The 25,928-nt window shown below is 39.6% G+C and overlaps 1 protein-coding gene across 2 annotated transcripts in view; it reads left to right on the forward strand.

Annotated features, from left to right (window-relative positions):
• atg7 (ATG7 autophagy related 7 homolog (S. cerevisiae)) overlaps nucleotides 1-25,928 on the forward strand; it is a 62,618-nt gene that overhangs the window by 16,806 nt on the left and 19,884 nt on the right. For both annotated transcript variants that reach the window (XM_086292631.1, XM_086292630.1), the window contains 5 exons: nucleotides 2,729-2,974; nucleotides 4,447-4,562; nucleotides 10,431-10,506; nucleotides 13,892-13,972; nucleotides 18,538-18,660. In XM_086292631.1, coding sequence (XP_086148757.1) covers nucleotides 2,729-2,974; nucleotides 4,447-4,562; nucleotides 10,431-10,506; nucleotides 13,892-13,972; nucleotides 18,538-18,660 — 642 coding nt within the window. The remainder of the gene's footprint in view (nucleotides 1-2,728; nucleotides 2,975-4,446; nucleotides 4,563-10,430; nucleotides 10,507-13,891; nucleotides 13,973-18,537; nucleotides 18,661-25,928) is intronic.

A 25,928-nucleotide genomic window follows, 5' to 3' on the forward strand; every position in this document is an offset into this window, starting at 1 on the left:
AACTGTATTCTAAGCACCAGCTGTCTGTTAGAATGTGATTTTTTTTTCTCTCTCTGTTGGCAGAGGTATAAAAATGCGCAGGAAAATCTGACATGCATGGCGAACTTCACCGACGATATTTAGGGAGGAATAAACACACATCAAACATAAATGAACCATTTGTCTGTCTCCATAATTGAGAGAATTTTCTCTTCTTATGTCAACACTCTCTCTCTTTTTTTTTTTCTTTTTTTTTTGCTTTTTCGGTCATGTTATGTTTACCTGTCAAAGGCTTGTTACAAACTATGAAACACATCGTGCAGACTTCTGGATGTTAGAAGAAAACTAATACTGCTCATGAATGAGACTAAAGGCAGGAAGGTGTCCTTTAAAACTAAACATGTTAATAGGACCTCCCTGTTTATATCATAGTTTATGATATAGCACGTGTATTTCAGTAATAGCCTGCTGAGGCCACTATACGTGCTGGCCTCATATCAAATGTGAAGGCAGACTGAGTCTATGTTTGACGTTTTTTATATCTAATCTTCCTTTTCAAACATTTAAACAGCAGCGAGTCTGCAGCTGAGGGAATACAAATTCAAATTGTCGGAACAGGTTTGCTCGTTTCTTGGATTCATTTGGTGATTTATTAAATGTATAACTGTTATTCTAATCTGCTGCTGAGTCTCTTACACTTTTCTTTATGCTGTATATTTTCACGTCTCTGGAATAGTTGGCAGTTAGATAGTCAGCTGGGAAACTTTGTGTTAACTCATGGAGCTGAGGATATCGTGGATATGCTGACCTCGCTGCGTGGTGTACAGAGCGAGGTCAGCATGATTAATATTCACAATAAAAATATTAGCCGAACATCATGAAGTCTGTATGTGTTTCATAGTGTCGAACAACCTTTGTACAGTTAAAGCCAGCAGTTACTACATGACGGAAACACCAACGTTATCTCTTTTATGTGTTTATACACAGGTCACGCTGATTACTGAACAAAAACCCAAAGATCAGATGTTAAACAGATTTATTTGCTCTCTCTCCTCCTTAAACATGTTTTTAATGTTAGTTATAATTCAGAATTGGCGACTGAAACATGTAGGACACATAAGAACATCAGGAAATAAAACATCGATAAATATAACCTCAGTAAAAGAAGTCAGCGGGGGTTACTACAGCTGTGTACCGGGGCCTGCGCTTTGTCGGTGGGATTGCTTGCGAGGCGAGCGGGTCTATCCCACGCTTTGCCGTGAGACTGGGCAGACGTCTCCGAAATCATCGAAACACTTTTGCAAAGAGGCTGTATCTTGACAAACCGACCAGACACATGAAGATTAAACCACTACATTCTCGGCTAAAAAAATATTAAAACGGTATTTGGTAACACACAAACAGGGTTTTTCAAAGCTCAGTTCTGTTAACTTCCACATGCCGGTTGTTGTGTGCTAGAAACAATGGCCACCAGGCCAAAGCAATGGTTTTGACTCGATCAGCGTTAACCCCGCCCCCTGAGTTTGATGGGTGAGGCTGACAGATAAAATTATTTCATGATGAGAGATGCCAAAATGAAATAAATAAATATATCATTAAATAATTAATTAAATGTGTCAATAATTAATGAAATGTGTCAATAATTAATTAAAATGTGAAATACATAAATAATTAATTAAATGTGTCAATAATTAATTAATTAAATGTGTCAATAATTAATTAAAATGTGAAATACATAAATAATTAATTAAATGTGTCAATAATTAATTAATTAAATGTGTCAATAATTAATTAAAATGTGAAATACATAAATAATTAATTAAATGTGTCAATAATTAATTAATTACATGTGTCATAACTATTTATTTAATTAATTAATTCCAATTTTAATTAATTATTGCCACATTTAATTAATTATTTAATGGTGTATTTAATTAATTCATTATGGCAGTCCTGGCGTTCCATATTTTTGTAATCTACACAATGAATTGTAAAGGATTTTATTACTTTATCTAGTCTCTACTGGCGCATTGTAGTCTAGTCTCAGATGTACATAAACAGAACAGGCTTTATGAGCTTTGTTGAGAGTATTTTGATAGTGGCACAGGAAATCAATACCATGGATTTAAACAGATCTGTTTGCTCAAAGGTTACTTTGGACCTCAAGCCACAGTGCAGCACTCTGGCAGGAGACATTAATGTCTTTTTAACTTTGTTTTTCTTTTATTTACCTTTAAGCTTGAATCTGAAATTGGGAAGCCCTTTCACTTCTCCTTCGGGAAACTAAGATTGCTTGATAACTCAAGTCCAACTTTTCTCTTTACCATTTTATATTAATGTTATTTTATAATTTGCCATGCAAAATTGGATTTATTGAACATTGTGTCAGGAACTTGTAATGCTTCCAGTGGGAACAGTAATGCAACTCTTATGTTGCTGTGTGCTGTTAAGTGGGCTGTTGATGAGGTTTTTTTCTGATGGCTGGCTCAACTGAGAGGTTATTTGGCCATTTGTGCCATGGAGCTGTTTCAGACTTCACTGCTAATTGGCATCAAAATTTGTTTCAAGTGCTGCTCCAAAAATGTAGATGTCTGCATAAGAGAAGCCACATTTAACTGGTTGAAAATGTACTCAGGGCAAATGGCAAAAATATCAGTAATCAAGCCAAAGCAATTTTGATTCTTTTTTTTCTGTTGCTTTGTAAAAAAGCTTTTATGACCATGATTTACCATAATTGTTATTTTCACAGCTAGTGGTGAATGCTGCTCTAGGATTCGACACATTTGTCGTGATGCGCCACGGCCTGAAGAAACCTCCCAACACTCAGAGCGTTTCCACCGAGCCGGACTCCTCCCCTTCCTGCTCCTCTGCCTCCTCGTCATCCTCCACACCGGCCGGTGCTGCGCCCGCTGTCCCGGGATCGTCCCTGTTTTCAAACATCCCAGGGCACAAGCTTGGCTGCTACTTCTGCAATGATGTTGTGGCACCAGGAGATGTAAGGAAACCACACAGATAACAAGTATACACTCAACTAAGTAGCTCACCTAATGCACTCAAAACCAGGTAGACGCTGCTGCAAAGTCGGCTGTGTTGTTTACAGGAGTTAAAATTAGTGATGGTCGCATGAGCGAAATCTCTTTTCAGATGTTATTTTCAAGCAAACAAGGTTTTGAAATGGTCCCAAGCAAACAGAAGCTGAAGTGAAAATGATTGCTATTAAAAAATTACGGTCCCATATGAGATATGAACTCGAATCTCCTGAGTGAAAGTCTCACATGATTCCTGTTTTTATGCTTAACTGTTAGGAGCATCACATCAGTGTTGTGTTTAAGGTTGCCTGCACACTTCGTAGTCATCAAAAATCTGTTGCTTTTAAATGCAGCATTTGGTTTAGTTATTGTTTGGTTTTCATATTTTTGAGAAAGATGGTTGTAATTGTTTTTCTGTAAGAGTAACAATATGCAAATCCCCCCCCAAGAAAGAATAAAACAGAACTTGCAGCTTTGTAGCCTCGACACCCACATTCCCACATTCTGCTTGTGTCTCTGGATGTTCTTTGTTTTGGGGATTTTGGATTTTCTCCTTCTCTTGACCTTTTCGGAGTAATGCACGAAGATTCTTCATAGGCTATTAAAGGCTGTGGCATTTGTTGGAAACTTGCTGCAATGAGCTCTGACTTCTACTGTAAATGCCATATGTGTCGGTCTCTCTGTGAAACATTAAAGTAATACTAAGATTTGAACTTGAGGCAGAGCCTGCTATCAGTATATTCTAAATGTTGATCTAAGGTTGAGTTCAGTGAATGAATAAATATAGAGTTTTGCATATTGTTTTAAAGGTTTAAGTGAGACAGGCCTGAAGCAAAATGATACAGATTGTCTAAACATATGGGACATATTCAGTGTGAGAATGTACTGCTGCAAAAATAAAACATGACCAGAAAATAAAAATGAAATGCCTTTGACTCTAAAGGGCTACATGTCAGATTTTGTAGCCATTCCCCTGGTAAGCATGTGTGGTCCACAGCGTAATATCCCCAAAATGAATATTTGCAGGTTTGGCACAAACACTAATGATCCGTTCATCCATCCATTAGCAATACCCTCTTACCCTTTTACATGTGAGCCGGAGCCTGTTCCAACTGACACTGGCCAAGAGGTTTGCAGCCACTGACACTAATGGTCCATTTATGAAAATACTATGGCATTACTAACACCCTGCTCAACTGGAAGTATCCGCTAGTCATCAGTGTGTCATAAACAGTTTGTGATCAGCAACTTGGTCAGAATTCCCCTGGAGAAGTCCTTCAGCCAGTGCCAAGGTTTCTCACCTCTCGTTTCTCTACTTATTGTGGAGAAAGTCCTCTCAGGTTTACTGGATTGACCTTTGGCTTTTTGGAGTTCCAGGACATGATTCTCTATATTGATCTTCTTACTATTTTTGCTGTGTTTTGTTTTGCTAAAATAGTCAACCCGGGATCGGACTCTGGATCAGCAGTGCACAGTCAGCAGACCAGGTCTTGCCATGATTGCTGGAGCGTTGGCTGTTGAGATGATGGTCTCCATTCTACAGCACAGTGAAGGGTAAGTATGACAAAATATATGTTTGCTACTAATAAGAAATTGAAGTTGTATTAAGGGTGTAACTACTGGCCGTTATACTTGTGTAGATTTTGATGCAAATAGTCGCTGGGACATCACTCATGGGTTTATTTAGAAGTAGATTACTGTTTTGATTACTGGATTCTGTGAACATGAGCGCGATCATATTGATGACCAGTAGGTAAAAGCGAGCCATGCCCCAACTGTACAACCTATTTTATGCTTAATAGGACTGTTATTTACGAAATGAGCCTTGTACTGTATTGAAGCAACCCCGAAACTAATGGTTGAAGCCACAAAAAAATGTTGACTGAGGGAATAAATCGCTGTTAGAAGTACAGTCATCTTCTCATCGACTGCTAAACAGACACGTCTCCTTTGCAACATGTGTCCTTTATTATTGTTTAATTTGTTTATGTATATATTTACTTATTTTTGACTGTGGTTATGTGTAATGAACAGTAACTGTAGGCTAAGAAGGAAGTGGAGCCTGATGTCACAGAGTTTAAAATACTCAAATATTTACTGGGAGAGACCAGGGTGGACAGGATAAGGACTGAGTATATTACAGAGAGAGAGCTACAGTTGGATGGTTTGGAGATAAAGTAAGAGAGGCAAGGTTGAGAGTAACATGTGCAGACAGAGAGGGGAGTGGATATATTGGGTAAAAGGATGTTGATGATTGGGCTGCCTGGCAAAAGGAAAAGAAGAAGAGAACGCTTATGGATATAGTGAGAGTGAACATCTAAAATGCTTCATTTGACAGAAGAGTTTGCAAAGGTTAGGGTGAGATGGAGCCATCTAATCTGCTGTGGCAACCACTGAAGAGAGCAAGTGAAAGAAAAAGCAGGCTAGAAAGATGCTAGTCTAACAGTAGCTTTACATTAATTCTTGATTACAGATGTACACAAAATCATTAGCTCCCTGATGACATTTTAAGTTGTTGTCCAAATTTGCCCATGTGCTTTTTTTAATTTAACAGAATCAGGGATCTTCAAGATAGCATTTCTAAACATATTAGTTTTCTTTAGAAATCATAAAATACTTCAATTTTCACACAATAACATAATTATTATAACAAAAACATACCAGGCTCAGTATTGTTACCCCCCTGAAAAATGACCCTTTTGTAGAGCAATAGCACAAACCAGTCCTGATGTCCTTTAACTTTGTAAAGCTCGACGGATGTAAAATTGAGTTAAAACTAAAGGATATTTTCCCATTTATTCACTTGAGAAGGCTTCAGGCCAGAAACAAAAGAAAATCAGTTTAGACTGGAGAAAAAGAATCGTTGATGCTCTCAAAGCAGGAGATGGATATACAAAGTTATCACAAGGTTTATAATTGTCGAAAGCTGGAATGAGAAGTATAATCAAGAAATTCAAAGAGAGCGACACAGTACAAGAGCAAGCCTGGCAAAGGTAGGAAGTGAAAGAGTTCACTCATTCATAGAAGAAGGTCGCTAAAACCCTGCACAGAAATGCACTGCAAGGCTGTAGACTGAGGAAAAACTCAATTTCTGCGTGGACACACCTTCAAGCCAGACTCAAGTACACTTGAAACAACCTGAAGATTGTGCATCATTTAATCACATAAAGCTAGACAACTAGAAACTGAAAACTAGAGCTATTTGGCTACAGAGACACTGCTTATGTTTGGAGAAAGAAGGAGAGGCGTAAGAACATCAACCCACAGTGAAACTTGGTGGTGGGAGTATTATGTTTTGAGGATCCTTGAGTGTGACTGGAACTGGGAATCTCGTCAAGAAGAAAAAAGATTTTAAAAGAAAACCTCAAGCAGTCAGCGTCAAAACTGGATAGCTGTCTTCCAATAAGACAACAACCATACATCCCACCTGGTGAAGAACAATGTCAATGGTACTGACTGGCCTGCACAAAGCCCTGACTTGGATTCCCCTGAAAATCTGCGGATTGACTCAAGACTGACAGACAGGTAGATAGGCATATAGATACATAGACACTTTATTGATCCCACATGGGAAATGATTGTGTTATGGCAGCAGGAAAGAATGAAAAGAATAAAAATGGTTCAGTCTACAATAACTAAACAACATAGTTATAGTAAAAGTGACGCGGGCACTTATCAGTTTTTTTTAAAGGAAGAGTAAGAACATTAATACACATTAATGTTAATAATACATTAATAAAGAAGATATAACACAGGTAATATCTATAATGCAATCTTCCTCAGGTGTGGAGTTGAGCAGGGGAGATGGGATGTCCATGTTTGTTCAGTGACCTTCTGTCCCTCATTGACTCAGACGCCTCCAAATTTTGGCCAATGATGCTTCTGGCCTTTCGAATCAGTTGGCATCTCTGGCACTGACACTGACCCCCAGGAGAGAACAGCAAAATAAATAGGGGAATTGTCACAAACTGGTAGAACTCCAAATCTTGCCGAACATGTTCTGTATCTGGACTTCATCAGAAAGAGGAGTCTGCTCGTCACCTTCTGCTACGCAGCATCACTTTTGATCTTCCAGTTCAGTCTGTTCTATTCAGGTGGACTTAGAAGTATCCGTAGCTGCCCATGTTGTTAATGGGCCGTGTCACAGATTTTCTTTCCTCCGAAGGTCAACCACCATCTCTTTGTCTTGACCTTCAGAAGCAGGTTATTTCTGCCAGACCACTCCACAAAGCTCCTCACCAGCTCCCTACAAGAAACAACTGCAGGCTGTTGTCCAGCAAAAACAACATATAACTCAGTATTAGCATTGGTGGGGAGGGGTAGTTTTTGTAAAATAATTTTGTATTTGTGTGCAAAGTAAATGCCAGCATCCAAAATAAAACTAGTATGTTTGTAAAAACTGTGTTAAAAATCCTTTGCTCTGTTGAACTGCACTTAGAAAATACTTTAAAACATTTCATTTTCATACGAGCTAACAATTCTGTCATCTGTATGTCTGTTTAAAAATAAAACAGCAGCTCATTTAAGCTCAGCAGGACATGGCTATGGCTATGTAACAAACTGTTAGCTGGGGGATCTTAGACCACTTTGATCCAGCCTATCCCAGCAGTCATAGTGTAAGAGGCAAGGTACAGCCCAATCATATCCAGCCCAGTCTAAGACTAATGGAAAAACAGAAAACTCTTTGCTCTCACATCCACACTGGGAGCCAATCTAGCATCGTCATTTAACATAACATGAGCGAACATACCAACTCCATAGAAAAGCCTTAGCCAACCAAGAAGTTTGAACCCAGAACCTTCTTGCTGTGAGGCATCAGCGCTAATGCGCTGCACTGTCAAAGCCCCAAACCTGCATTTACTTGCTTTCATCTATAAGGGTAACTACACTTACACTTTCTGGTAAAACACTGTCACCTGGTGGTGAAATTTTTAGTTAAATTTTACAAATTCTGTTTACACTTAGATACATTTTACACTTGAAAAAACTATATATGTTAGAAGGGAAAAAACCGTGTGTATACTGAGCTATGCATCAAGGTTTGACTGCTTTTAATGCCATTAGATCGATATTTTAACACAAGAGTCACTTTTGGAGCAGCCTCACGTAGTCATTAGACGATCTGGAGTTTTTAGCTAAATGTCAAACTGGCTTTATTTTTTGACACTGAAGGTTGACCCTTGCTGTGACATTTTAGACCTGTACGCAACCTTCATCTTTTATGTATTAAAATGTATGGTCTGGCCATGCATTCATAGGTTGAAGTGTTGGGCAAAGTGTGAGAGGTTGACAGCAGGTATTCTTGTCTCTTACCGGTGTCAGTGGATATTTCCCAATGAACACTTGAGTTTATTTTCAGCACAGTCTGCTTGACTCTTGCGTCACACCTCTGGTTTTTGTGTTTCTGGTATACAATATATGCTTCTCAGCATGGTGCTAGAAAAAAAATCATACTCAGAATCATAGTAGAAAAAAAGTTTTTATGTCATACTGCCCTCTTCTTTTACACACACAGTCCACATTCCAATCTGGATTTAATAAAACATCCTTGCAAACACTAGAGTATGGAAGCCCGTTTCCGCCACTAAAAAAAAAAAAAAAAGCTAGTATCCATAACTCGAAATTTCGAGTTATTTTCTCGAAATTTCGAGTTATTATCTCGAAATTTCGAGAAATATAACTCGAAATTTCGAGTTACTTTTCTCAAAATTTCGAGTTAGCTCTGCCAATCAAAAATATACGTGAATGAGGTCGCTTTCTTGTTACCCGGAAGCATATGGCGCAGGACCGCGCACTCAAAAACGGATCCCAACAAATTAAAGTATGTTTGCTGATAGTAACACCATGTGATTCAGCTAATAACACAGGGATTTCATCATTTGTGAAGCCAGGCTGAAAACACTCAGCAATCTGTGCATTCACGACTGGATGTAATACCGGTAGCTTAGCTGTAGCATTTGTAGCTGAGGGCTTCAGCTTCCGGGTAACATGGAAATGACGTCATTCACGTAGATTACTGATTGGCAGCGCTAACTCGAAATTTCGAGTTGCTTTTCTCAAAATTTTGAGTTAATATGTCGAAATTTCGAGATAATAACTCGAAATTTTGAGTTATGGATCCTTTTTTTTTTTTTTTTAGTGGCGGAAACGGGCTTCCATACTAGAGGGCTAGCGCTCTCCTCCCTTAGTGAACGGCCCTGATTACCAGTACCTGTCTGAAGTACTCTCATCAGTGCTTCACTCCAGGCTTAAAGCTAAGGGAGATGTTACCTTTTTGATGGAGCAGCACAGCAGCTGAGGTCTCACTGCGCTGCAGGTAGCATTGGTAATTTGGTTGTAGCACAGTCCTCCCCCCCCCCCCCCCCCCCCGAAGAGCTTTTTCTCATTTTCATGCTTCAAAAGCTCTAACACAGAGGTTCAGTCAGCCCTTAAGTTCTCTTTGCAGTCTGTGCTAGCTCGATATTTCCGTCTCTTAGAATGTGTATTTTTTTCTTAACGCCAATGGGGATGTGTCCATGCCTATTAAGTGTGTAGTCATGTGCACGGGTGTGTCTTTGTGAAAATGGAATTGTGTGTGCCCTTTTTGGTGAAAATCATACTAAAGTGGCTGCTTGCTGGGCCTGATAAGACAGCCATTTTCTCTCAGAATGTTTTTGAGATGTTATAAGCTGTTACAAAGCCGTTCTTTCGGTCCTGGATAAAAAGCTTAGAAAGTAAAGGAGAAGGTGAATTTCCATGTGCTTTTTCCAGAACTTCTGTGTTTATGTAGCTCCTTGCTTTACACCAAGATCTCTCTGTGTCTTGCTTCAGCTACTGTCTGTGTCCTTGTTTTTATCTTAGTAGCTGTGTTTGTGCCTTTCTGTATAACCCCAATTCTTCCAGCTCTTTATCCCAAAAAAGCCCCTTACACCAGCTCTCATTTGAAATCTTACTCCATAGCAACCACTGGCTTTAGAAAATTGGCACTTCAGGATTAATGTTGCTGCAGTTTGACAGAGATTTCTGACTTTGCAAAACCACTGTCAGCTCAGCGCGAGATGTGATATTTCACTTATTGTTACCCACACAAAGTAGAACCTTTTAACCCTGATTACATTTACTGGGGAGCAGGAGCTCTCAGATCACATGAAAAATGTAAAACCTTTTAATATTCAAGGAAGTAGGATCTATTAGTTCTCAGTATAGAAAACCAAAGTCAGTGTTTCTTAGCAGCACATTTAGATTTGCTGTGTATAATAAAAAATCATCAGAATGCAGTGTATTATAATTTTCTGTGGAAGGTTGTTTAAGCAGGTTTGCTGGTTTTAATTCTTCATCTTATTTATTTATTTATTCATTTATTACTTATTTCTTAAAAACTGCCAAAATTGCACAAGCATGTGTGTAGGAATATAAACTTATGTCCCTTTTCTTCTCCTTCAGAGGCTATGCAGTGGCCAGCAGCAGCGATGACAGAATGAACGAACCTCCCACCTCGCTCGGTCTCGTGCCACATCAGGTCAGACATATAGATGCACTCATATGAAAATCTGAAATTAATAACTTGCAAAATGTTGCTAAAAATCCAAAGTATGCATGTAAGAGTTAAAAATAATAATAAAAAGAATTGCATAACAGACAGTAAACTGTAATTGCTGAAGTTGAATTCAGGGTCAGCATATTTACAGGCTATTAAAGTTTTCCAGACACCTACATACAAAGCTCTCAGTGACTCAGGGGAACAAGTGGCAGATCCTGAAGGCGGAGGCTGAAGTATTGCTTTAACATTCTGAAAAAGCTGCATTTCACTGAGAGTCCAGTTTGGGACTGCGAAGAGAACAACAGTGCAGAAGAGAGATAATTGCAAAGGAGTATCTCAGCATTCACCCCAAGAAGAAATGATTATGTTTTGATTCAGCAAGTGAAAAGGGGCACAGTTTGCTGTGTTGTTATGCATACTCTGTGAAAAGAAGGACAAGCAGAAATGATGGAAGTGTTGCGTAATTCAGCAGCCTCGCTGTTATAGTATTTCACTAAGTGCCCTGCACACAACCTTGCCTTAACAGCTTGGCAAGTCAGTGATTTCTTTTTTTTCAGTTTTTAATATTCTGCTGGGTTTTTGTCCACATCAGTACAAACATACATATGTAGAGACAACATTCTTACATCTGATGTTTTTTATTCTGTAACAATACACAAAGGTTTCCCATTTTGGTGACTTTAATAGTCATTAAATATGTTCAAACTGAAAGATCAAACATGACTCAAGGTTCCTAATGAGGAGACTTCATCATGCCTGGAAACCATCATAATTAAGAGATCTTAGTCTTTCCGAGCGCCAGAAGCCCATTTTCTGGGACAGGAAGAGATTTTCTGATATGCAAACTTTAGCTGCAGATTTGCATGTCTTTGTGCTTTATGAATTAGTGCCTTTCAGTCCTTTTGTAGAAATGAGTCAAGAGTAAGGCGCTATGGCTCGTCATAACAGGCAGTAACTAGACTTGAATTTGGTGCTGCCAAATAGAACAAAATTAATTCTTTTTCATAGCTCGAGAAACACGGCACTTGAGGTCAGGCAAGGCTCAGCTGGAAGCTGTGGCAAAGTCATAGCTCATAGTGATAATCAATGAGCTGGTTGCAGCAGCTATTATGGAGAAGAAAGGAAAAAGAAAGGGTCCGTGTGCTTATCTGAATAGTGCATCTTTGTGTAGCTCTTTTTCTTTGGTTTGTCATTAGTAAAACTCAATTTGCAAGTTTTTTTTGTGTGTGGGTTTTTTTTGTTTAATGTTTTTTGGATTGTGTTGAGCGTGATTGGACTAATGACACATTCAAATTGGATTTTGTTTAGTAATATATTCATTTTTTTTCATGTAATAGAAAAGTGTAAATATTTTTATTGATTTTGCAAATTACCTAGGACAAACTGTGCTCCTGGCTAAATGGTGGTTTTTCATCTCCTCTATTTACGTATCACCATCAATATTCATCATCATGAAAACTGCCTTTTGCTTGACACATCTGCTGGCAGCCAAACAACCCATCAAAAAAATTGGCATTCAAATGTGGTATTTTATGTGTGTGCTCATGTACAGAGAGAAGGTGCAAAAATGATTGGAGTGAAAAATGCAAAATAAGTAATATGCTTGAGACGCACACATTTATGTATAAATGACTGAGGTGCTCAGTCCCCCGTCACTCTGTGCCTATACAGCACTCTGCAGTTTGTTTGGGTTTTTTTGTGGTGCCACAGTGACAGCTTCTGGTGATTTGCAAAAATTGCACACTTGTATCTCCATTGTAACTGAAGTGCAGCTATACCATTGCCTTCCCCTCGTTTTCACGCGCACTGTCAATTTTGTGCCCTTGAATAGAGCTGTGTTTGAGAGATGTTCTCAACATGTTTTTGATACTTCTGTGTGTTAAGCCCAAGCTAAATCAAATAATCAACATTAAGGGTTACTATAAGTAACAACTACTACAATAGCACTTTACTCTGATATATATAGAATTAAACTGGATTTAGCTATATTGTCCAGTTTCACAAACTCCAAGACCTTTTATCTTCAGTCCCTCAATTACGGTCCCCAAAAAACAAGAATATAAGGGGTGGACAGCCGGGCCTAAGGTAGAAAATAATCCAAAATATCAAAATTGCAACGTAGATAATGGATAAAATGATCAAATTAAGCATGGCCTTAATGTGGGAGGAATGTTGAGCAACTTGAACTGGGATCCAAAGCGGCACATATATTATCATCCCTTGAAGTCAAAAGCACTGATTCTCAGTGGAAATGATGCACCTTGATTGCTTTGATGTAACTCAAGGATGCTTTGATACTCCATGAAGTAATTAGTGGTCTTACAGTCTTGAATGACATGTCTGACGAGCCGTGCTTAAACAGCAGTTAATCTTCATGTGTTATCCAAACGCGTGTTGAACTGTGCCTGACGTCGACTGAGCACATTACTTGACACACATATGTCATATGTGGTCAGTTTATGCTCTCTACAGAAAGCTATAGAGTCTGTTCACGACTGTCTCACTCGCCCACGCTCATCCACTGGTCTGACCCCCCCCCCCTTCCCACAGTTTACCTTACTCTCTGGACATGGTGTGTCACCTGTCACTGCAGGTTAACACACAGCATAAGAAATGAATTTGGTGCATATAAGGACGAACACTGATGCTCTTGATCTTAGAAACACCAAAAGCCATGAATTTCCACCTTTTCTCCGTCACTGGGCATCAGCAGTAATTGGCCACAAATGTTTGATATACTCGTCAGTCTCACCACCAGATAATTATACCCAGGAAATTGTTGCATGCTCCTCATGTTTTGTGTGTCATCAAAAAAACAAAAAACAAAAAAAACCCCATTATTGGCTGAAGCTTTTATTACAAAACAGGAAGCTGGGGGTGGATGAGGAAGGCGATTACAAGAATGTGATGTGAAAAGTGATACTGCAACATGCATGTATAGGATTAATTAAGAGTGAAGGCATTTAGCACTTAAAGATGATGAAATGAATCAAATTGAAACATGCCTTTATAACACCAGAGGGCGCTCTCTGCTTTCAGTTTAAACGGCATACAGAAATTGCTGGCAAATTTTCATTACATATGAAAATTTGTCATTTGTTTTGCATTTTCATCATGAAAATGCAAAATTTGTTTTGCATTTTCATGATTGTCAGTGGAAGCATTACTTTTTGCTTTCAAGGAATAAAAGCATCACCTTTGCCATTTCCTAGCAAGTCTCCTGGTGAACACACCGACTTCCAAAAGCTGCTTGTTTTTCTTGTTGTTTATCTTTTGTTAATGTCAGCTTGTCCCCTCTGTTGTCAAACCTTGATCACATAATTAGAATGTCTGCTCTTCTTAAGGGTCTTATTCTCCTCCACAGATTCGAGGCTTTCTTTCAAGGTTCGATAATGTCCTGCCTGCCAGCCTGGCCTTTGACAAATGCACTGCCTGCTCCCCCATTGTAAGTGGCACCAAATGTAACTGAATAGTTCTAATTATGTGTTTCTGAATCCAGTTTTGCAGCAAGACTGTGTTTTAATGTTGAACTGCACTTTGCCAGAAAAAAGTAGATACAATGTAGATGTGCCTTGATGCATCCCTCAATCATCCAGGTAAGGAAATCCCAAAAAATGGATTCTGTTCTGAGACTAGCACCAATGAACAATGGGCTGTGAGGTCTATATATATCCCCTGCTTAAAGTATCGAAGTATCAGATTAGATTCTGTTATTATGTGACAACATTGTTTCCAAACACAAATTGCAGCCTTAACAGAAATAGGGGGATTCCCATCTCTCCTATTTCCACATTGTGAAGTCAGTGTTGAAATGCAGTTCTTTGAGGAATACTGAATCCACACAGAGAGAGACACAGAAAAGCTGGTAAAAGCATATGGTAACAATCAGGCAGCAGTTGTTCATTGATGTCAGTAACTGTCGTTGAGTGTAATTAGCTCCCACTGCTGCTCTCTCTTTTTTTTGTCTGTGTGTATGTGTGTGTGTGTGTGCATGTGCATAGATGGGTTGTTGAAGGGTTCACATATCCTAACTAAGGCCAAGTGGGGTAAGAGAAATTGCCCTTTGTGTTTTGTTTTGTTTTTTCTCGTAATAGGTTGATATCCAACTGGCCAGTGTGGCTAAGTGTGTAGCAATGTGACTCATTGTTTTTACACTGGTGTAAGACTGGGAACCAGGGGAGTCGCGATAGAAAAGTGCAAATTAAAGAAGGAGAAAGTTTTTTTTGTCATTTCGTGGCTTTTGTTTGTTTGTTTGTTTGTTTGTTTTTTTAAATGGGAATAATATCGAGGGTTTATAAGCAGAGGAAGTAGAGCGTTAAAAGCAAGGGTGTTGTGATGAGTGGCGGGCTGGTTCAGTCTTTCATTCTTTCCTGATCTCAATGCACTCTTTGTGTCTATAAAGAGGTCATAAAGCCCCAGATCTATCACTTTCATGTGAAGACGGGGAGAGAAACCAAGAGGCAGCAGGGGGAGGGAGTTGGCTAGCTTGTGCACTAAAAGTTTTTTTTCCACCTACGCTCTGACAAAAAAAAGAAAAAAAGTCTGCAGTTCCAGCCCATCTTAAGGTGTCATGTTTCTGCCTGTGTGACTGATGAGATTATTCGGTCTGCACAGAGGTTTCATATGGTTTGACAGGGATTGGGTAAAGCCTGTGTAGTTGGGAACAATGAACAACATGAGTTTGGAAAGACGATCCTTTGCTGAGGCAGGGATAAAGGTTATGTAGTGAAGCTGGTGAATATGTTTAATCCCACTCACACATCTTTTCCATCTGTTTTGCATTCGCTTATCATCCTTTCAGTCTCTTCTTTTATTCTTTTTTCAGTCTAGTCCTGTTTTACATCTCCTTCTTTCCTCTCGTACATCTTACCTTCTCTGCCTTACTTCTCTTCCTCCCCCACATCTCTCCTCCCATTGTGTGTTCCTCTAGTCCATCTATCGGTGTATTAAATAGTGTGTGGATGTGTGGGTTTTTGTGTGTGAGAGAGAGACAGCGAGTGCAGGTCTTTCTGCGTGTATTTCTGCCGCAGTCAGCTGTGTGCTGCCAGGTCTCTATGGAAACAAAACAATTCAGCCCCTGTCTGGGCTGGAGCAGTTCCTGTAGAGTTGGGGCTTTTCGCTCTGTGTGTATGTGTGTGTGTGTGTGTGTGTGTGTGTGTATTTCCTAACTCTCTGGGGCTACAAGCCAATAAAACTATACGCCAAAGAGTAAATCACAGCTGACGTGGCTTTGTCTAAAACTGTGCCAGATACCTCTTACTACAGCTACTTGTACACACCACCAAATATGCTTCCACTATTAATAGCAAACATATACTTTTTCTGTTTGGGTTGTAAAGTTCTGACGACATTTGTAACTGGTCACTAACATAACTCACAGTGTTCCTCTGTCAAGGTGGTCTCTCTTTTAAACTTGTACTTGCTTGTGTTGTTTTATCTTCAGAGTAAATCGTCCTTATTAAACCACAGATTGTAAAGATGAAAAGCAAAGAATATAAGGAGTGGACAGCCAGAGAGAGTCTGCGGGTATTTTTTGTGCTATGTCAGGGGGTGAATTTCCATTTCATTGCTTTTGCTGATGTGTGATATTAAGTTTTTAAAGCACCAACCAAAAAAATTAATAGAAAATAATCAGATATAAAACATAGGATGCAATCATAAGTTACCACAAGTGCGCCCTGGGGAAAAAACAAAAAATAGTCCTTTAGATTGCCTGATCTCCTCTTCAAGGTAGTCTCCTTAGTCGGAGCTGCACAGCTGCCAGAAGGGCTTCTATTTTGGGAACGCTCAGTGGAAATCTTGTTTAAACCGCTCGCACTTGTGTGTCTGCATTTTGCGGTGGATGTAGTCCAAAATAGTAACCCTTTAACTTGAAATTCATAATGGGTAGGAGGATGAAGATGCAGGGCATCACTTCTAGCGAGTAGGTAAGATGGTAAGAAGGATGATTATGCTGATGTGCCCAGGAAAAAAAAACTCAAAAAACTTCCAGCTACACATTCTTTGCTAGCTGTACCTTCTCGAAAGTGTCCCTTTTCACCAATACCGTTACACCCACAAACCTATAATAATGAGTCAGTATGGAGTTTTTAAAGCATGTGTCTGCATAGGCATGATGGCCGTTCTTGTTAACAGAGGAAGTGAGTCAGCAGGAACTGTTTACTCACAGTATTCAGAATATATTAGGTGTCACATTATGGAAACACAAAGTCCTGGTAAATTATGTGCTTAAGTTAAAAATGAAACCAGCTTAAACCACCATTAAAGCAGCTGTACTTTGAAAAGCATCCGGTCCCTCATATTCTTCAGTGTTTACAAGCAAATTTGAGTCCTTTAAAATTTGGTTGTAAAGGAGTCCTCTGTGTCACCAAGACCACCCACTGTTTGATATCTTTAGAAACTGCTAGAGGCACACGTGTAGTGTGTGATGCTTCCAGTTAATGCCTTCTGTATGGTTCCAGCTTCAAAAAGGAGGCCTGCCAACTGTCAATAAAGCTCAGAGATGCATTTATGTGGCCCCGAGTGGAAGGAAGCTTTGCTACAAGTGCACGTGTGAATCCATATGTCAGCGTTTATGTCCATATATGCAGCAACCCATCTCATCCAGATGTTTGTTTGTTGGTGAATTTGTAGTTTTGCTTAATTGATGCTATCCAGCAGCAGCACATGATCACTATTAAAGCCATCAGCACCGCGAAACACTTCAAAATTTTCTCCTTTTTTTGTAGTCTTTTCATTTCTTTGTGTGTCCAATTATAGCATTTACAACAATGTAATTACATTTTTATGGGAAATGCTCTAAACGCAGAGAGCCTTTGTGGACATGTTTTTCCAAAAGGTGTGTGTTTGATGCCCTTAGTACTGTGTTTGTGCAGTGACTTTATTAACTTTATCACAAGATCGTCATGGTCATTAGGTTGCTTCCTGTGTCATGAAAAGCTACATTTCAACAAAGTGGGTTATGGCCGTTGGCGTCTCACATAACACACCCCATGGATCGAAGTGGAGAGTCAAAGAAATAAAAGAGAAAGAAGGAAAGAAAAGAGAGGTTGAAAAGATGAATGAGGGGACACATCAGTGTGTATTGTGTGCGGTGTGTCTGGCTCCAAGACTAGACGCCAGTCTGCGAACTCACACACACAGACAGTGATGCACACATTGTGTTGCTGTCTGAAGCAGAGGTAACTCTACACCTGCAGGGGAGGGTCTGTAGGCATCTATGAAAGGCTTTGCTAAGTCTAGCAGGGTAGTCCAGAGGGCAGAGGATCTGTGGATGTGTGGTTTTTGGAAAGAAGGTGTGGGTATTTGAAGTCTGTACTGTAGGGGATTATGGTAAACACCGCAGAGTGATTGTAGAGGTGCCGAATTGTGGTGTTACAGAAGTTAAGCCTGAGGGCCAGAGTTTTAAAAGTTCCTTTTTTAAAAAGTGTTTCTTCCATGCAAAAATTATGATCTGCTTTTATGTAATAATGTTTTTGAAGATACATTTTCTCATGTTGTGATTCTTTAGCATGGCTTACTTTTCCAGTGCAAGGCACATTTAATAAGGACACCAAAAGCGTAATGTGTGGGGAAGGAAAACATTTCATAACCGCCTTTGGCAAGATGTAACATATTACTAAAAAACACAGTAAAGGTCAAACAGTGCATTTAGGTTGTGGAACCTTTTTTTCACCTGTGTGAGTCCAACCTTTTAACTCTTGCACCTGAGCAAACTAAAAGAGGGCTTCGTCTGTTTAGTCAGCACACACGGCGACATCTACATTTTCAGAAAGAGAAGATTTAGAGATTTTATCTTGTAAGTTTTTAAGTCATTTTGTATTTTTCCCAGTTACTTAGCCAGTTCACGATCAGTTTATGCTGATCAGCTGTTTCTGTTTACTTTCAGTGAAAGCAGAAGTGTAGTATCATAGCACACATAATTCAAACAATGGTGTAATACCCCAGAGTTGCATTTTGTATTAAATAACCTTTAACTGTTGTTATGTTTTCTTTTGTTTTTTAATCTAGGTCTTAGACCACTATGAGAGGGAAGGTTTCAGCTTCCTGTCCAAGGTTTTTAATTCTTCCCATTCATTCCTGGAGGACCTGACGGGGCTGACTCTGCTGCACCAAGAGACACAGGCTGCAGAGGTAGATTGCGTCCACACATACACCCACCCACACAAATAGGTGGAGACATGATCACAAAATGTGCTAAGTGTGGCAAACCTGGTCCTTGAGCCATAATGACAAGAAACTGATGTTTGTATAGCTGGAATGAGAGCTGTGTGTGTATTCTTTGAAAGTAGTTAAGCACACTTGTCACCAATTTTGTGTTTTGTTTCTGTTTGTTTGTTCTGTTTGTCTTTTTTAAATAATGTTAGCCACCACTGTCAGGTGAAGTGTTGTTGGGGTCTGGTTTGAAAGTGGGAGTAAAGAGCTCTGCATGGTAGTGCATTAATAGTGAGTAAGTGCTCCAAAGAGCTATGATGATGCAGGTTGTAGCCTCAAAAATATATGGTGTTTTTTGATGTTTGCACTCTGGTTTGTACTTCACCTTAGCCCATGCTGCAGAAATTTATTATTTATTTATTTTTTATAAAACTGTCTCAGCAATGACGTTAAAACGAGTGATGAAAAGCTTTGTACTGCAGTCATTATCAGTCCTCTCCTCCGTGCTTCTTAAAACTTCTTTGATTTTATTGAAATTTGCTGTAGCAGTTCCCTTTCCTATCCATCCGCACAGGCCACAGACTGTTAGTTAGCTCCAGGACCGCATGCAAGCAAAAATCTGTTGATTGGTTGATTTTCAGTCATTCTTTTCTCTGCATAACTGGAAAGTTACAAAACAGACATGATTGCAGGATCATAAATCTATTTTTTTGCTACCACTGCTGCTCACCAACAGGAGGTTGTTAGTGGAAAGTTGTACACAGCACTGAAAAGGCTAAAATGGCATGAAGTTTTTACATCTTTACCTCAGACTGATAGTTAAACCATGTGTTCTAGTTTTGTTTTGTTTTTTGTTTTTTCTGAGTGAAATATTTTACCCATCTCTTTTATCTGTGCTCTTTATGGTGACCTCCCTACACCAACAAAAGTGATTGTGTTTTTAAAAAAGTTAAGGAGATTGATAAATGAGCTTCTCTGTAAATGCAGAGTCCCAAAAAATCAGTCCACCAGTTAGAAATATCCCCTGTTTTTCTCATTTCATTGTGCTGGATCAGTGTCGCTGCTCCACATTAATTTTAAAAGTCAGAAGTCTGGGCATGAACTTGTTTGCCTGCCCGTACACGTCCAGAAACATCTGTGTCATAAGCGTCTTTTATATGTGGAGATTCAACATGAAAACAACACTGAGACAAATTCAGTTTAATGTTAATGTCATAATAATAAGATTAACTTAATATGGAAAATAACCTAAAAATGGGCGGACTTTCACTTGTCAATTCCTGACATCACCATTAGCACAACCCTAGCCCAAAATATACTAATTGGTCAGATTGTTGGATTAGATTGTTGCAATGGAGTTGGACATTAATAGTAAAGAGGCCATTCATCAAATCAGCCGCTAGCCTTCACCTGTGGAAACTAGTTACTGCTGGACTGAGGTAACAGCATTAGTTAGATTTGTGAAGATGTTTCAGCTCCCATTGAAGAGACTTCTTCAGTTTTAAAAACAAATTGGTGGGGTCTCAGGTACTTAACCCTTAATGGGGGTTGTCCCCTTGAATGTATTCCTGAGGCTCATTGACTTTGGGTCATGTGACGACTGACATGAGCCATGGGGTGAAAGAAGTCATGGGTCATTACCATCACTGGTGGTTAAAGGTGAAACCCCTGTGAGATCTTTCCTCAACCTATCATGTGACTTACTGAGGTCACCAGAGACGAGGTGCGAGTGGGGTTGCCTGGGAAGAGAAATCAAGACTGCACTGGAAGTGGCTGACAGCTCATGTTGTAAGCCATCACTTTTCTTCAGTGACGGTTACTCACAGTGGACAAAGATGGCCTCCTTTACTCCTCTCTTAAACCATCTGTAGTTTGTCCTTTAGGTGCACACGTACAGCTAAGTCTGTTGTTGAGGTGGTTCTTATATGTTGTACTGTGCATTTGTGAAATGGCTGTTTAGTTTTACCTATGCAGAGGTCCGACCACACCTCACTGCAGAGTATACACAGCATACATTTTTTTTCATCTTGTGTTTGAGAGTTTGTGTCTTAGACAAAAATTGGACCAGGTCTAAGGGGACAGCTGCCACTTGGGGTCAAATACCTGTGGCTCTTTATCGTTTGCTTTTAGAACTGAAGAAGCCTCTTGGATGAGAGGTGAAACATCTTCACAAACCTAAAGAAGTCCAGTTGGCTCTTTTTTTCAGGCTCTCTAGAGTGTAGTTGAAATGGTTTGGGCAGCTTGTTTCATATCGGCTTCATGGCTGACCAAACAGATTTCTGAGCTTCTTGCTTTGCCTACTCCAACCATGACTGAAACCTAAACAGTGGGGCAGAGATTAATGGCTACATAGCTCTTAGATTGGTCCTGGAAGTTTTACAACCCTGGGAAATTCGTACCAATATGTTTTTTTCACACAGTTTCAGAATGGTTTTATCCTCTTGTGGAAATTTTAATTTCATCATTGGGATTTCTCTAAAAGCAAAACCAAACAGGACCTAAATCATTAAGCAAAGATGCCGTTTTAATCCCGAAGCAGAGATATTTTCGTCCCATAACCTTCCTCTAATTATTGTGTTGCCATAGAAGCGCACAGTCAATGTTGACGGAACAACGAGCGGCATAAAGTTCCAGCAAACACCCAGAATACTTTGTGGTGGAATATGGGTGGTTTTCTTCAAGACTTTCCCCTCTGACATGAGACAGAGGGAATCGGGGGGAAAGACAGAAAACGAGTGCGTGTGGGTGGTGGGGGTTGGGATTGGTCCTGTTGAACTGTGGGAAAATCCCATGTACTTTCTCCCTAATAACACATCGATGAGGAGGAGGGGGTGAAAGAAAAGCATGAGAGCCAGATTAAAATACTGAGAAACATAAGAGATAAGAGACAGTGGAGATCGTAGAAAAGACAAGCATGAAGAAAGAATGGACGTCAAAAGAGGACTGGAGATGAAAAGAAAACAATTTAAGGTGAAATGAGAGAAGCAACAAGTGAAGAAGAAAATGCCTTCCTCCTCTTTTCTCTCTCTCCCCAACTTCTACCCCCTTTCTCACCTCTTCTTCTATCAGTCTCCACCTCATCCCTATCATTTCTCTCCATCTCTTGCATTTGTTCCCACCCCCTTCTGTCCACCCCCTCTCCCCGATGAAGCGTGTTGAAGAGTCTGGCATCGGTCCCATTCTCTTCAATCAGAACACGGAGAGATTGTTTTGATTGCTCAGCCCACTAGCGCCAGAAGTCTTTGCGTCTGTTTCCTGTACACAGATTACTTTTTCTGAAAATTACTGCGCTTTAAGGACGTCCCTTAAAAAAAAGCCCTCATTTCCAGGAAAGACAGTAGTGTTTTTTTTTTCTTGACTTTGAAAGCATATTATTACTTATTTCATGCGGGAACCCACTAGAAACAGGCTTGTGGATCATTTTGGGGCTCGACCCCATATTTTGAGAAGTTCTGGTTTGCAATAATGATGATTCTCACTGCAAAATTAGGGGGTTTAAAGGGTTCTTATGTGATTCTTTTTAATGTGTACATATTGGAATTGGGTACAGTTATGAGTCCTCATGGGAAGATTATCACTTTCAGTGACTTTTCAGTGACTCACTGCTTTTAAAAGGTTTCCCTGAATTGTAAAGAATAGCTATTTTCATGACTAACTATCTCATCTGGTGTGGTTTTTTTTTAGAAACTGTTGACAGATTTTACAAGTATGACTTTTAAACTGCAGGTTCTGATGAGAAATACAATAGTACTGGTCATATATGAAAAAACATAGTATTACAATGAAACAAGTTATACTTTTCAATGTTCTCGCCTTTCCCTAAAGCATGACACTGAATTCATCACAGCCGTTCAAGTGTGTGTAACCATTCTAAACTATAATCTACGTCACTAGATATCACTACTATGTACTTAAGGCCTATTTTGGGTGAGTTTGTAACCTGAGAACTACTTTTTATGCGGTCACTGCAGGGTTTTGTGGGAGTTCAAGTTCGGTAAAAGTTTAGACTGCCTGAAAGCTGTGCTTGTGCGTGTATGTGTGTGGTGTTAACGTGCACAAGTCACTTTGAATGGCTTCTTTGTGAGATCAGCCCTGCTGAGATTTCAGCCTGTGATGGGACCATGGCAGAGTGGAAAATGTATTATAAATCTGGCAAATCAGTTACTTATATTTGAAACATTTGTATGCAGCATGCCTCTTAAGGCCGTTCATGTTCGTGGCAAGGAAAATGAAACATGACCTGATTTTAATATTTATGAGCTGATCTGTAGTTGTGCTATACTTCTGTTTTTTACTCTGCAGATTGCCATGGTTAGTTTTCCTTGTGTTGTGCAACTGTTACCTCCACTGTCACTCCTGTGTGTATGAGTTATTTTCATATGGTCTAATTGTGTCATACAGCAACATTTTGGCTCATTTTCTGAGATAGACTCTCCAGCAATCACACCACCTTTATGCTGTCATGTGTTTCAGGCCTCTTTTACCCCTCTTGGTCCCTATTTATCTCATAACCACATGAATGATTATGTTTAAGTTAAGAATGAGTGTGGGCCACTATCTCTATTTTTACTATTTATAGCATTGTAGAAGCAAAAGAGATGAGGGAAAAATGTTACACAGCCAGGAAAAGACTACGGCAACCATTCAGACAAGCCTTGGCTATAAAATCATTGTACTTACTTCCTCCGAGGCCGTAAAACTGCCTCATGCCTCGACTGATACACATTTTCTCCTAACTTTAGATGAGTATTTGTAGTTAAACGTTATCGTTGCCAACAAAAATATCCATTTACCACAAGATTTTAACTGTTTCCAGCGTGTGATTTATCCAAACCAGATCAAATAAGACTGAATTGGGTCACATGTTCAACCTGTGTCGCCATGTTGGTTCAAAAGTTGAATGGGATGCATTACCTGAACTGAATCAAGCTCCGATTTCAATTCACAATAATTTTGTCATTTAAACATGTTTAACCGGAACATTGCTTTGAGTTTTGGCTGCCCTTTCCTTCCTCACTGTAGCTTCATTGTTGAGGGCAGGGTCAGACACACAAACACTCAGAGAAGCTGACAGGAAATGAGTGTCTGTACGGGATGCTCTACCTTTCCTACGATGCCCACTGATTGTCTTTGCCTTGGAAGGATGAGTCACTGCGCTCATTCATACAGCCACTTACAGGGATCAAGGACAAAATGGGTTCATTTTATGACTTTAATGTTAACAAAAAATAGAAGCGCTATACCATTATTGAAAGTTAAAGTCATAATAACAAGCTGGCTTTGCTTTTTTACTCATTTGCAGCTCTAATGCGTCAGGTTAGTAATGTGATTGCAGGAGATTTTGTAAAGGAAGTGATGCGTTACACTCATATACAGTCATCTGACTTTATCAAGGTTAGATATTATTTTGTGGCTGTGCAGTTTCCTTATATTAACATCAAGGAAGCACGTGGTCATTGATATTCAGTTGTGTATGTTGTATGTCCCTGTCATCATTGTCAGTAAACATGGGAACGAGCGTGTTTCCCGTATGTGTTAATCTGTCAGCCTGTAAATGGCTCAAACAGAGGATGTGTGACCCTTTTAGCACAAAGGGTCTTTCTGCAGAATCCATGCTCCACTCCCTTCCACCTACTCCAACTGGCACTGGCCGCAAGTCACGAGTTAGACACGTCTGTGCTGAACTTGAAGAAGAATGTGTCACTTGTCACACTCTTTTCTGTTTTGATTCTTTGGGACGTAGTCTCATGTTGAATACCGTGACAGCTGCTTGATTTTTAACAAAGGGGCCTTTAGAACATGCTTAGTACAAGAATCTCATATCACACAAGTAACACTTGATGTGATTTGCTCCACAAGGATTTGAGTGAAAAACTAGGCAACATTTAATATGGGTTTGGTTATGTGAACACACTCTAGAGGGTGTAACCTGTGTTTGTGTAACATCATCATCTTATTGTTGCATTTTGAAATGAAATCATTGTGAAATTACTTCAATCCCTTTTTAATAATATAGGACCATCTTGTATTCCTCCTTTGGGTACAGGGGCCCCTGATTTGGGAGGCATTTGTTTTTAAGTTGATACTCCAAATATCCAAGGTTACATATTGTGAGTCAGTGTCTTGCTCAAGATCGGTTTGTGAGGCACACTTTGGATAATTGCTCTGACAGTTGCTATCTAAATTATTTCGGTTTTGCTGCGTGACCTAAGATTGAACCGTACCTGTCGTCTAAGTAAAGAAGTGATCCGAGTCTTGCTGAAAATTCTTTAGGTCTAATTTTAGTACACAGAAGCTGTGTTCGATAAGATGTAGGTACCTGGATCTGTCCAGTGTGCCTGTGGCTTTTTGGTAGCAATCTCAGTGCCATCAGATGCCAGTAATCATCACCCTGAGTCATACTCATCCCCTTGAGGAGGAGATGTTACCCAACCACCCACACACATTCATCCATGCTCTGCTCTGCGCTTATCCACGTAAAACAGTGCGCTGACGATAAAGTTGATTTAGTTATGTTGGCCCGTCACCCAGCAGCTTGGAAAGCATACAAGTGCGGATACGCGCACACACACTCAGAGTAACACAAATTATCCAGTCACATGCTTTTTTTTCTTCTTCCTCTCTCTCTCTTTGTCCCCACATAAACAGACTCTCCCAGTGGAGACACACACACGCGTGCACACACACACACGCTTACTCTATGAGCGTCAGAGGGCCCCATGTATGTCAGAGCTTTATCCAAACACAGCTACAGTTGCTACATGCTGCAATTATTACCAGATGGACTCAGGGAAAACATATTAAGTCTGCTTTTTCATTATTGCACTGCACACCCTCCTGTGAGACGGAGAGTTCGAGTGGGGAAAAAAAATAAGGAGGGAGAATGAGAGAGACATTTTAAAAAAGTATAAATTGTCTTTAAATTGACTGCAATCTACTGTCCCTGAGTAGTTGCTTATTTTCATTTCGATTTACTATTAAGTTCCTTTGAAACAAAAAAAAAATCACCTATTTTTTTTTTTTAACTCTTTATATCTAAGTACAATCCTTTTGTTTTTTTTACTTGATGAAATCCATGAAACTCCATTCAGTAAGACTTGGAAAGTATGGAAATTGTGTGTTAACAAGCTGTTGCTGTTCATAAACACCAACTTCCTATCCAGTTGTTAAGTGATGATGTATGAACCCTGCTTCCGGGTCCAAACTACTTTGTGTTTACTAAGGCTGTTGTTTTTTTTTAAACACTG

The sequence above is a fragment of the Aulonocara sp. 'chitande type north' Nkhata Bay genome, linkage group LG5 (assembly GCF_057382095.1).
Source record: "Aulonocara sp. 'chitande type north' Nkhata Bay isolate Kocher_YH1m ecotype deep benthic linkage group LG5, A_spYH_male_GT1.1, whole genome shotgun sequence".
In the NCBI taxonomy this organism is placed as follows: Eukaryota; Metazoa; Chordata; class Actinopteri; order Cichliformes; family Cichlidae; genus Aulonocara; species Aulonocara sp. 'chitande type north' Nkhata Bay.